Source organism: Panthera uncia, unplaced genomic scaffold, assembly GCF_023721935.1.
Source record: "Panthera uncia isolate 11264 unplaced genomic scaffold, Puncia_PCG_1.0 HiC_scaffold_2394, whole genome shotgun sequence".
Lineage (NCBI taxonomy): Eukaryota > Metazoa > Chordata > Mammalia > Carnivora > Felidae > Panthera > Panthera uncia.
Genome location: NW_026059123.1, coordinates 1 through 11,727, shown reverse-complemented (window position 1 = coordinate 11,727; position 11,727 = coordinate 1). Strand labels below are relative to the sequence as shown.

The following is an 11,727-nucleotide window of genomic DNA, read 5'->3' as shown; positions in this document are numbered from 1 at the left end:
TGGGTGTCAGAGCAGGACAGTTTCAGGAGGGGAGTCACATCACAGAAGAAGTGGGGGATGGCATTGTCTGCACAGAACGAGAGTCGAGCCATCAGCAGGGTATGCAGTAGGACATCCAGGTTGGCAATGACCCATGACCCAGCAACCAGCAGGGCACAGAGCTGCTGGGTCATCTTTGTCGAGTAGTGTAAGGGGTGACATATGGCAACAAAGCGGTCATAGGCCATCACAGCCAGGAGGAAATTGTCCATGTCCATGAACATGAACACAAAATACATCTGTGTGAGACACCCAGAGAAAGAGATGGTCTGAGTCCCAAGGATGTGGTTGGCCAGCATCTTGGGGACGGTGGTCGTGGAGAAGCAGATGTCCACAAAGGACAGGTGGCTGAGGAGGAAGTACATGGGGATGTGCAGGCGGGGGTCCACGCAGATGGCCAGGAGGATGAGCAGGTTTCCCAGGACTGTGGCCAGGTACATGCTCAGGAAGAGCGCAAAGAGGGCCTGCTGCTGCTGGGGCTGCCTGGAAAGCCCGAGGAGGAGGAACTCGGAGACACTCGACTGGTTTGCTCCTCTCATGGGGTTGGACTCAGATGCAGAGAAGAGAGGCAGAGCTCAGAAACCTAGAAGTTCTGGGTTTGGACACATCAATCTAAGCTCCATCCAGCCACATGGTCACGTTAATGAAACCTGCATTAGAATTGCTCAGTCGGGATCCACCCCTGGTCTCTACACCCTGAGCTTCCAACTCCCAGTACTAGATGATGCTGGTCCCATTGCACTAATCTTTAAAATTGTATCAAATATAAAAACAACAAACAGGCACAAACAGAGCCCTTCTCTGCCATTATGTAATGTTTCTTCTAACATTGCCAGGCTTTCTCCCACTTCTTAGCAGCTCACAAAGATAAGTGAAACAGTTGATCATTACTGGGTTTATCTCAAGCTCCAGCTGATGGATTCAGGACTCTTTCTATTACTCCTTGGATCTGGGGTTTGTTTGTTTTTTTTTTAAGTTTATTTATTTCAAGAGAGACAGAGAGAGCAAGTGGGAGAGGAGCAGAGAGAGAGAGAGGGAGTGAGAGAATCACAAGTAGGCTCTGCATTGTCAGTGCAGGGCCCGATGCAGGGCTAGAACTCACAAAACATGAGATCATGACCTGAGCCGAAACCAAGAATCAGATGCTTAACCTACTAAGTCACCCAGGCACCCCATTGGATCTGGAAGGTTTGATAAAGAAAGCTCTTCACATTAGTGGAAAAAATACACACACACATACACACGTATATATGTATATATGTATATGTATATATAATCTGTTATAATCCTACCTGGAAGAAGTTTGTACTGTTGTTATCAAGGGTTCTTTACCTTTGAGGAACCAACCAATGCTCCTCTTTAATATAAGGATTGGAAAGTAGTGGAAATATTGGTAGATCCCGAGCAAGTGAGAAGCGGAGGTTCACGGTCTGAGCCCTCTGTGTAGAGAAGGATGTTGGGGAGGATCTAGAAACAGGTATTTACAGTGGCTTCCATGGCCATTGGGACCAGATTCCCTGAGAGCCTCGTTAGAGACAAGCAGAAATTAATTGTCCCACCTATTTCCTGGTCCCTGTGGACCCAACAGTGATGACAAAGTATACGGATTTAACCCCTGGGTCAGAACTTGGGAGACAAAACAATCTGGGCAGAGATAAGTCTCAGAGAAAATTCCCTGAGACCTCAAATTGCATCACCTTGCTGATCTGGGCTTATGCCTGTGGATGTGAAAATCTTATTTATTAAAAGATTTTTCTTATTTTCTTAGGTCAGAAACTAGGGTTATTGCAGTGTTACCTGAGTGAACCCCTTTTTTTCTTTCATGTCTCGTCACTTACAGATGGGGATGCTGGGAAGGGGTTCAGGGTGGCATTACGGAGTTGTACTAAGTCCTTTAAAGCATTTGGTGTAAAGGATAACCTGTTTGTAACTGGGGGTGGGGTGGGGTGGGTAACAGATCAATCAGAGATGGCAGAGCACACCATGACTGAGAAACCCCAGGCTCCTGGAGTAGATGTTTTCACAGTGTCTTCCCAGCTCACAACGGATCTCCCTTTTCTGAAAACGGTCCCCTAATCCGAGCATCACAGGGGTGTGGAATCCGGCAGCCCGGTTTACACTCCAACACGTCCTGTCCAGTGATGATTCGTGACTGGCTTAGGGAACCTGGAACTGAGGCCGAGGACCTGTGGGTAATTCTCAGTGTTTCCTTCTTTTTCCTTTTCTCTTTTCTCTCCTTCCTTCCCTCTGTCCCTCCCTCCATCCCTTCCTCCTTTCTTCCCTTCCTTTACTTTTTCTCTCTGCCCCCTTTCCTTCTTCTTTCCTCCCCCCCCCCCCTCTTTCTTTCTTCCAGAAGTAGCTAGGGGAGGGAGGACTTGGCCTAAATATGTAAATCTAGAAGCTTGCAACTCTTTCCTGGCTGCCTCACAGATGCAGAAGCAAAGTCTATAGAGAAGGGCAAAGAATGCAAACACAGAGAAAAGTAGAGATGAGCTGGAGACATGGCTATCCAGCTCAGAGTTCAAGACCTTTTCTGATGATTGGCTACATCGTAGCCTCACTCACAGTTCTTAGTTGCGAATGACAAAAATCAAGTCTCACTGAGGTAATCAGAAAAGGATTTCTTGAATGGATATCCTTCAAAAACACTGAGCAGGTGGAGAACCAGGCCCAGAAGGTCACACACCAACTATAATGGCCCAAATCACACCACAGAACTGGTTTGATTAGCACAGGTGTTTCTGCTGACGCCAAGCCGGAATGTTACAGTTCACGGCTCTGACACCGCTATCACTGGACATGGGATGCCACCAGCAGCACTTGGGAATCCACTTCCGGCAACGACTGCCACTGCTGGAAGAGGTCCTCCTGGTCTCCCCTTCTTCCTGTCAGAGGCAGAGTCAGGATACCTGATGGGTAGTCATATGCCCACATCTTAGCCGCAAGAGCAGCTGGGAAATGAGTTATTCAGGGTGTCCTGTTACGTAGGAAGAAGCTGGCTTTTTCTCAACCAGAATTATGAAGTGAGAAATTACCTAAGCTTGAGAAATGTCACAGAAGCTGGGAAGCCAAAAAGCATGATAAATGCCCTCTAGAATTCACCCCTCCAGTTGCACACAACATTAACACATATCCCTCTTACCAATTCATGCTTCAGTAGAAGAGAAACCATCTGGCCTAAACATAATGCAACTATACTGCTCACAGTGTGGAAACAACTCAAGCCCATCAGTTACTGTATCCAGGCCCATAACGGGATCTCTGCTACTCCAATCATGTTCCCAGCGTGACATTCTATTACTTCTGAATCAAACTTGAAAGCCAACCAGTAACTACATATGCTACGTGTACGTAAAAGAGAGGAACGAAGGCAGAGAAAAGAAGAAAGCTAGCTGGCAAAAATACATAGACGAAAACACAACACGGGAAGGAAGAAAATATGACTGGAAGTTGTAGTGTTCATTTCCACAGGTAGCCATGAATCCTTAGTTGATATTAGTAATTTTCCTTATCCACAATTTAGTTCACGTTCCCTTTGTCTTTAGCCAGCATCTTGGCTGTTCAAGTTTCGAAAATCTGATATAGTAAAAAAAATTATAATAATAAATAATATTAAAAAATAAAAATAAATAAATATACAATAAAATCTGATATAGTCACCCAAACTTTCATGTCAGAGAGAGTTGACCTCTTTATGACCTTGCCCATATAAGATTATCTTAGTCTTTCATTAGCTGCCATCACAGGTCATGGCAATTCCAGAATCCTCTCCAGGAGATCTTTCCATCCATATTCCTCTCTGCTACCATCGTGTAGCAGCAAAACTATTTTCTAGTCATCGTCAAATGCATAACAATATTAGAATCTCTTTTTTGGTCAGTTTATCCAGCAGCAAAATGAGTCCAAATTGGCCGGCAAGAAGTCTCTTCAGAGCCCAGTGTTGCTGGGATAAGAAGCAAAATTGTGCAAGGAGATCATCAGGTATTACAACAAGGGGTGCGAGTCTACTCCTCCTACCTCTTGTTTCCTTGCCCCATAAATTCCTGGTTGGTAGAAAGTTCAGCAGATATTGTCCACTGGTATGAAACTTACATTGTATACTGAAAAACAGCACCCTAACCTCAACTGGTGCCCAAAGTGAGTCTTTAAAAGACCATTTCTCTATTCCATAAGGTCAATTGCTCCTGGTGATGGTGCACAAGTAAATACCAGTGAATCACATGGACCCCAGCCTTATCCTTTCTATTAGTTATCTATTGTCAAGAAACAACTTAGCAACTTAAAACAGTAAACATTTACCTTACACAATTCCTATGGGTCAGGAACCTGTTAATGGTTTAGATGAATGGTTGTTCTTGACCAGGACTTGTCATGAGACTGCAGTTAAGTTGTCCGTAGGGACTCAGTCATCTGAATGCTTGACTGTGGCCGCAGGATGGTCCTCCAAGGCGGTGCCCTCATGCTACTTTTGGCAGGAAACTCAGTCCCTCACATGAACTTCTCCATAGAGACAACTTCATATGTCCTTGCAACAGAGTTAATCGGCTTCCCACAGAACAAGAGATTCGAGAGAGCAACATGGAAATCACAGTATCTTTTATGATGGAGCTCCTACCATCACACATCATCATTTCCACAACATTCTGCTGTTTGCACGGTGCTAAGGAGAGAATGGTTATGTCCCCAACAAGTTCATATACTGAAATCCTAGCCCCAAGGTGATGGCAGGGTCCTTAGGAGGCAGGGCCTTTGGGAGGTGATCCAGTCATGAGGGCAGAACCCTCACTAAGAGTATTAGTGCTCTTATAAAAGTAGGTCCGAGAAAGTTCCCTTGTCCCTTTCATTGTGTGAGGTTACACTGAAAAGAAAAGCCATCTATAAACAGGAAGTGGGCTCTCACCAGACACCAATGCACCATCACCTGGATCCTGGATTTCCCAGCCTCCAGAACTGTGAAAAAAACATTTCTGTTGTTTATAAACTACCCAGTCTAGGGTATTTTGTAATAGCAGCCAAAATGGGTTAAGACACAAAGTCAGGGGCACCTGGGCGGCTCAGTCGGTTGAGCATCCTTCTTGGCCTCAGGTCATGATCTCACGGTTCCTGAGTTTGAGCCCCACTTTGGGCTCACCGCTGTCAGCGCAGAACCTGCCCGCTTCGGATTCTCTGTCTCCCTCCTTCTCTGCCCTTTCCCCGCTCCCACTAAAAAATAAATAAACGTTAAAAAAAAAAAAAAAAAAAAAAAAGGACACAAAGTCATCCTAAGTCAATGTGGGAAGGGACTACACACCAGGATCACTGGGGGCCATCTTGGCAACTGGTGACCACATTCCTTTTATTATTAAGTGAATTCCTTGCCTAGAAACTATGTTTGTGGGACGCTAAGCAGGTGGAATAGATTCATTCCTAATACACATCCCATCCGTCTTTAAACCTCAGGTTGACTAATGCCTCATTGCGTATATTAGTTTCCCTTTCCTGATTGCTTCTGTACACTCCCTGATACCTATGCTCACATAGCTTATCTACTTGTATCATAGCACTTTCATTATACCACCTTAAGTGACAAGGTGACTCAAGTGACCTGGAATGCATAAAGATCCTAAGTCTGACGCACAAGACTCACACCTTAACCTCTCCTTTAGGTCTGCAGTATAGGCCACCGTCTCCAGAACCAAACGCATTCATCAACATTGCCTTCTACACCAGAAATCACGCGAAGCTTAAAGCAGCAATTCTCAAACAGTAACGTGCACAAAAACCACCTAGGCATGTCGTTAACGTGAAGATTCTGATTCAGGAAGTATGGGATGCAGCCTGAGATTATGCATTTCTAGCCATCAGCCAGGCTCTGCCTGGTCCTCGAAGAAAGAGGTGCCCTTACTCTGAGAAGGACCCGAGCCACCTGCACCCGTTCGTGCGCCGCTGGCTCCTCAGCCAACCTTGCCTTTTGAAAGGATATTCAAAATCGAAGTCAGACCTTGACCTCCCACAGTCCCAGCCTGTGGAAGTAGGAGACAGGAGTCGTGAACACCTGTAGCCCATCCCAACTGGGAAGGGCAGACGATCCCGCACAGCCCTAAAGGTCTGGCGCAGGTGGGCTGAGGAAGGCTCATGGAACCCGCCAGTTGCCCAGGTTTGGCAGGCACCAACCGCAGAGTGCCTCTTCACGCCATTTCCGGGTAAAAGGGTCAGAGCCACTTACGGCAACGTACAGCCCCCACTCCACGCTGGACTTGCCAGCCCGCTGCACTTCGGAGAAAGACTACGCCGCACCTCCCCTCGGAGACTGCACAGAGCGGAGGCTGCGCCGAGCGGAGGCTCCGCCCCTCCTGTCTAATTGGGCAAGAGCCCGGGGGGCGGGAGCGACGCATCCTCTGATCGCATCCGTTTGAGGGCGTGTGCAGCGCTTCCGGGAAGTGATACCGCCTGGTCCGCCTCTCCCGCGCTGCGCCTGCGCATGGCCTAGGGAGGTGCTTTTGCGCGCCTGAGTCTCCAGACACCCCGGATTGGGAGGCGGAAGTGCAAAATGTAAAGGGACCCAAAAAGTTTAGTAATCAAAGTAAATAATTCACCAATGCAGTGTTGTTGTTGTTGTTTTTTCCAAGCAAAGTTAATCGTTTAGCAAAGTATCAGAATTTTAAAGATACGATCAGTAAGCTGGCAGTTAATCTAAGACCTTCACTTAGTCAAGAGAAATTATCAAATAGGGCATTTCTCTCAGTTGAAACAGAGATAGGCAAAGGTTTTGAAAGCTTTACTGATGAGTTTACCTCTACTAAGTTAGTGTCAAAGATTAACACAGCCAGGCATTAAAGCTGTGAAAAACGATTTTATTCAGTAAATACTGACGGTAGGAGAAGGAGTTGAGCTCCATTCCATTCTCTGCAGAGGAGATTGGACATTTTAAAGGAAGAATGGGGAAGTAAGGAGAGGGAATGGCGGGAGCTTGAGCAGTCAAGGAAATGAAAAATTACAAAAAGCTGGGTAACGGGGTTGGTCCTTGTGAAATCCAAGCGGCTATCTTCAGGTGTTTCTGGAACTAGTTCATTCTTATGGCAGCCTTGATTTTTCCGAGGCAGGCAGTAAGGGTACCTAGGGTGATACTAGGAATGTGGCCTTGAGATGTTAGATGCTGTGTTAGTGTTTGTTCAAGTCTTCTAGGTCAAAGTTGAGCACAGTCAAGGAGAGGGAGAAGTCTGACTAGAGTTTGGTCAAGAAAGGACTCTGTCCTTACACAAGTAAAATTGTAAAAGATATTGGTTTGGGTGTAATAAAATATTGTGGTTAAAATAATGTGAGTTTAGGGGCACCTGGCTGGCTCAGTTAGTAGTAAAAAAAAAATTTTTAATGTCTATTTATTTTTGAGAGAGAGAGAGAGAGAGAGACAGAATCCAAAGAAGGCTCCAGGCTCTGAGCTGTGCTCTGAGCTGTGCTGACAGCTCAGAGCCTGAAGTGGGGCTCGAACTCACAAACTGTGAGATCATGACCTGTGCCAAAGTCACACTCTTAACTGACTGAGCCACCCAGGTGTCCCAGCATGGAGCCCACTTCACATCCTATGTCTCCCTCTCTCTCTCCCCACCCCTTCCCCACTTTTGTGCATGTGTGCACACACACTCTCTCTCTCTCTCTCAAATATTAAAAAAATTAATATACCTACTTTTAACTTTTTCAATATTTTTTCAACCACTTTAAATGTAAACAATTAACCATTAACACCTTTAAACCATTAACCATTGAAATACATTAAAACATGCATATCAGGCTTCATTAAGGTCTGATGTGATGTGGCAGAGAGCTGAGCCAAGCCCATCAACTCCTTTAGAAAACTTTTTCATCATCCTCTGCAGTAACCTCCCCATAGTAATTCATTCATATAATCATTTATTTGGGTAAATAATTACTGAGCAACTCCCACATTGCAGATACCTTTGAAAAACCTGGTCCCTGCACTTACAGACTACAGCCTAATTAGGGCAAGGAGAATAGGAAGAAAAACACAAAGTAATTCCCTGAGGGTACTGACTTTTGCTACTCATTATTCATGAGACATGCACTTTATATGTACCAGACCCAGGACCTAACACTGTGTATAAATGTGAATAATGAACCATTTCTTAATTCAAGGACCATATATATTCATGGTGGAAGACCCCAGAAGAATGCAGACACCTGCAGTAGAAGGTTGTACAGGTCCTATAGGAAGGATAAGGCAAGCAGTTCGATTGTGGTGTATTGGTTTTCTAGGCCTGCCATAGCAGAGTACCATAAATTAGTACAGAAATTTATTCTCTCACAGAGAGATAAATTTGGCTAGATGTCCAAAATTAAAGTGTTGGCAAGGCTGGTTCGTTCTGGAGACTCTGAGAGAGAACGTGTTCCATGCACCTTTTCAAGCTTCAGTGGCTGCCATCAACCCTTAGTGTCCCATCACTTAGGATTGCCTAGGGTCAACAATCCTTAGTGATGCTTGTAGATGTACCACTCCAATGATTGCCAGTCTTCACGTGGCAAAGGGTGAAGACTTTTCCCATCCCCGAGGGTCTTTGTGTCTAAGTGTCTTCACATGTGTTCTCTCTGTGGGTGGCTATGTCCAAATTTCTCTCTTCTTAGGAAGACACCAAGTCATTGCCGCATGGCCTACGCCAATTCTGTCTGAACAAATCTTAACTTGATTACATCTGTCAATACCCTACTTCCAAATAAGATCATATTCATAGGTACCGGGAGTTAGGGCCTGAACATCTCTTTTGCCAACTGTGGGACACTATGGTAGGGAATAACATCGAGGAATGATAGGGAGGTAGAATGCAGAGGACTTAGTGACTGATTGGACCTGTGGGATTATGGAAAGCATAGGAGGATTGCAACATTAATTGGGAACCATTCAGTGAGATAGGCAGTGCAGGCAGGAGAGAAATGTGTCTGTGCTTGGTGGGATGGATCATGGTGTGGAAACCACATGTGGTGCCCCATGGTAGCAGTGGAAACTTGACAGGTTCCACTTAGGAAATGTGGGATGTGAAGACATCCAGGTTGGACACTGGATACACAGGTCAAGGGGAGGTCAGACCGATATGGGTTCGGAAGTCACCAGAACATAGAGGTGGTTAGACACAAAGTAGATGTAATTTCCCAGGGACAGAGTATAGAGTGAAAAGAAATCCAAGTATAAAACCCAAGAGGAAAACAAATGCTTATGAGATGGTAGAAAAGGAGGAGGTGGCAAAGCAAAGGGGGCAAAAAGACACAAAAACAAGCGTTTTAAGGAGCTAATGGGGTAGTGAGTTTTAAAAAGAAACAAATGCTAAACAAGGCCACATGCACAGAAAAATCAAGCAAAATGACTCAATAGCAACACTGTATTTTGCAAAATTATATCTTCAAATTAAAAAATACTGAATGTTTCAATAAATGGTTACTAATGTGGCAAATGGACTAGACCCTAGTGCTTAACCTTTTGTTACACAACAGGGTAGATCTGTTCTTTTCCTTTGTTGTCATTCTGCTACAATTATTAAAAGATGTCTCAGGTTGGGTTCTCAGAAGGCACATGCTTTTTGTTGACCCATTCAATGTTAAAGGTTTGCTTGTGTAATATGGGTCAGGAGCCAAGATTTTGATGGTGCCCAAGGTGAATAGTTTCTGTATGTGATCCCTGAAAATCCACAATTTTTAGAGGGCCCTAAGGGCAAAGAGGAAAAGCGGAGAGGAAGCAGCAATAAACAGATGACACAGAATCACGTACATAATAAGTCAAAGAGGAGTTTCCTGTGGGAACTCAGGAGAGAGAATGAGAATCTGAGCCTAGAGGAATCATCAAAGGCTTCCTAGGGGAAATAGCGACTTGGATCTTGAAGGTTCAGAGAAGGTTTGGCCCTCGGATAGAAGGACTAGGCGCCCTGAACAGATGACATAGCAAATGTTAATCTCTTTCTCCAAAATCAAAGGAACATCTTATGCTAAATATACTCCCATAAGGCAAGGCAATCAAATTGGGTGATGAGACACTGACACAGATTGTTTCTGCCCCCCCTCCCCGCCAAATTAATATGTTGAAACCTAACCCCCCAATGTGTAGTATTTGGAGGTGGGACCTTTGGGAGTTGACTAGGTCATGAGCTGCAGAGCCTTCATGAAGGGATGAGTGCCTTCATAAAACAGACCCCAGAAAGCTCCCTCACCCCTTCCACCACATGAGGACATAGAAAGAAAAACCAGGAAGCCGGCTTTCATCAGACACGAAATCTGCTGACACCTCGATCTTTAAGAAATAAAAGTTTGTCGTTTAAGCTACCCCAGTGTATGGTATTTTTGTTAGAGCAGACTAAACGGACTAGTAAGAGCACTAAAAATTATGAAGTGTTCTTTGGATTCTATGTGACGCTAAGAAATGTACCTTGAGCCAAAGGACGGGCTGTCTCAGCACAGGAACACTTGAGCCCAGAGAGAACCTCAGTGAGTGGTTTTCACCTCTATTGTTATTACCCTCAGTAGACATCAGATTTCCTTTTGGGGTTTCTAGGCTCACTCTTTTTTTTTAATGTTTATTTCTATTTTTGAGACAGAGAGAGAGAGAGAGGAAGCACAAGCAGGGGGAGGGGCAGACAGAGAGGGGCACACAGAATCCCAAGCAGACTTCAGGTTCTGAGCCATCAGCAGAGAACCCAACAATGGGGCTCCAACCCATGAACTGTGGAGATCATGACCCCAGCTGAAGTCGGATGCTGAACCGACTGAGATGCTCCAAGGCTCACTCTTGATAATGAGCAATCATCCAGTAACTCCAAAGCAGCATAATGGTCAACTCAGAAAATTACACTAGAACCTCCTGCAGACATTAAAGGGGAAAAAAATTCCAATTCCTGGATCCCACTCCAGAAAATAAGATTTAATTGGTCAAAGTTGGGTCCAACATCTGTATATACGCTGTCAAAGCTCCCCAAGTGATACTATCATGTATCCAAGATTGAAAAAACACTGCCTTATTCTGAGAGCATTTCCAAAAAAGGAAGTGGGGAAAAAATTATTACATGTAACTTTTTAGCGTGATCACCCAGAAATGAAAAACTTGTCCTTAGGCAAAGCAATATGAAATACAATAATTAGAAACAAATAAAATTACCTATTTAAAGGAACAGGGTTGTACTTAAGTCTGAGTTCATTCATAACTGTGTACTGAGAGTATTCTAAGTTCCTTGCAAACACTTTGATTACTACATTCAGTGAATTGGCAAAGATTAAAATGTTGGGAATGATAGGTCCATTCTACTGTCATCACTAAGAGCATATCTTCCTGTCCACCATTTTTCGTAGGGCCCCCTTCAAGTCCCTGTTCCTCAGGCTGTAGATGAAGGGGTTCAGCATGGGGGTCACCACGGTATACATCACAGTAGCTGCTGTGTCCTTCTCAGAAGAGTGTGAGGACAGAGGGTTGAAATACACAGCAATGATGGTGCCATAGAAGAGGGAAACCACGGCCAGGTGTGAGCCACAGGTCGAGAAGGCTTTCCATCTTCCTTTCATGGATGGGACTCTTAGGACAGCGCAGGTAATATGGACATACGAAGCCAGGATGCAAATAAATGGAGAGATCATGATCAGAGAACCCTCAGTCAGAATCATCACCTCATTGAGGTGGGTGTCAGAGCAGGACAGTTTCAGGAGGGGAGTCACATCACAGAA

The 11,727-nt window shown here is 44.8% G+C and overlaps 1 protein-coding gene across 1 annotated transcript; it reads right to left on the bottom strand.

Moving 5' to 3' along the window:
• Positions 1 to 5: 5 nt before the first annotated feature.
• LOC125917767 (olfactory receptor 1F1-like) lies at positions 6 to 3,626 on the bottom strand (the record flags this gene model as incomplete). Its single annotated transcript, XM_049623872.1, has 1 exon — positions 6 to 3,626. A coding segment is annotated over exon 1 (573 nt), but the record flags the coding sequence as incomplete, so codon positions are not given.
• Between the last annotated feature and the right edge of the window lie 8,101 nt (positions 3,627 to 11,727).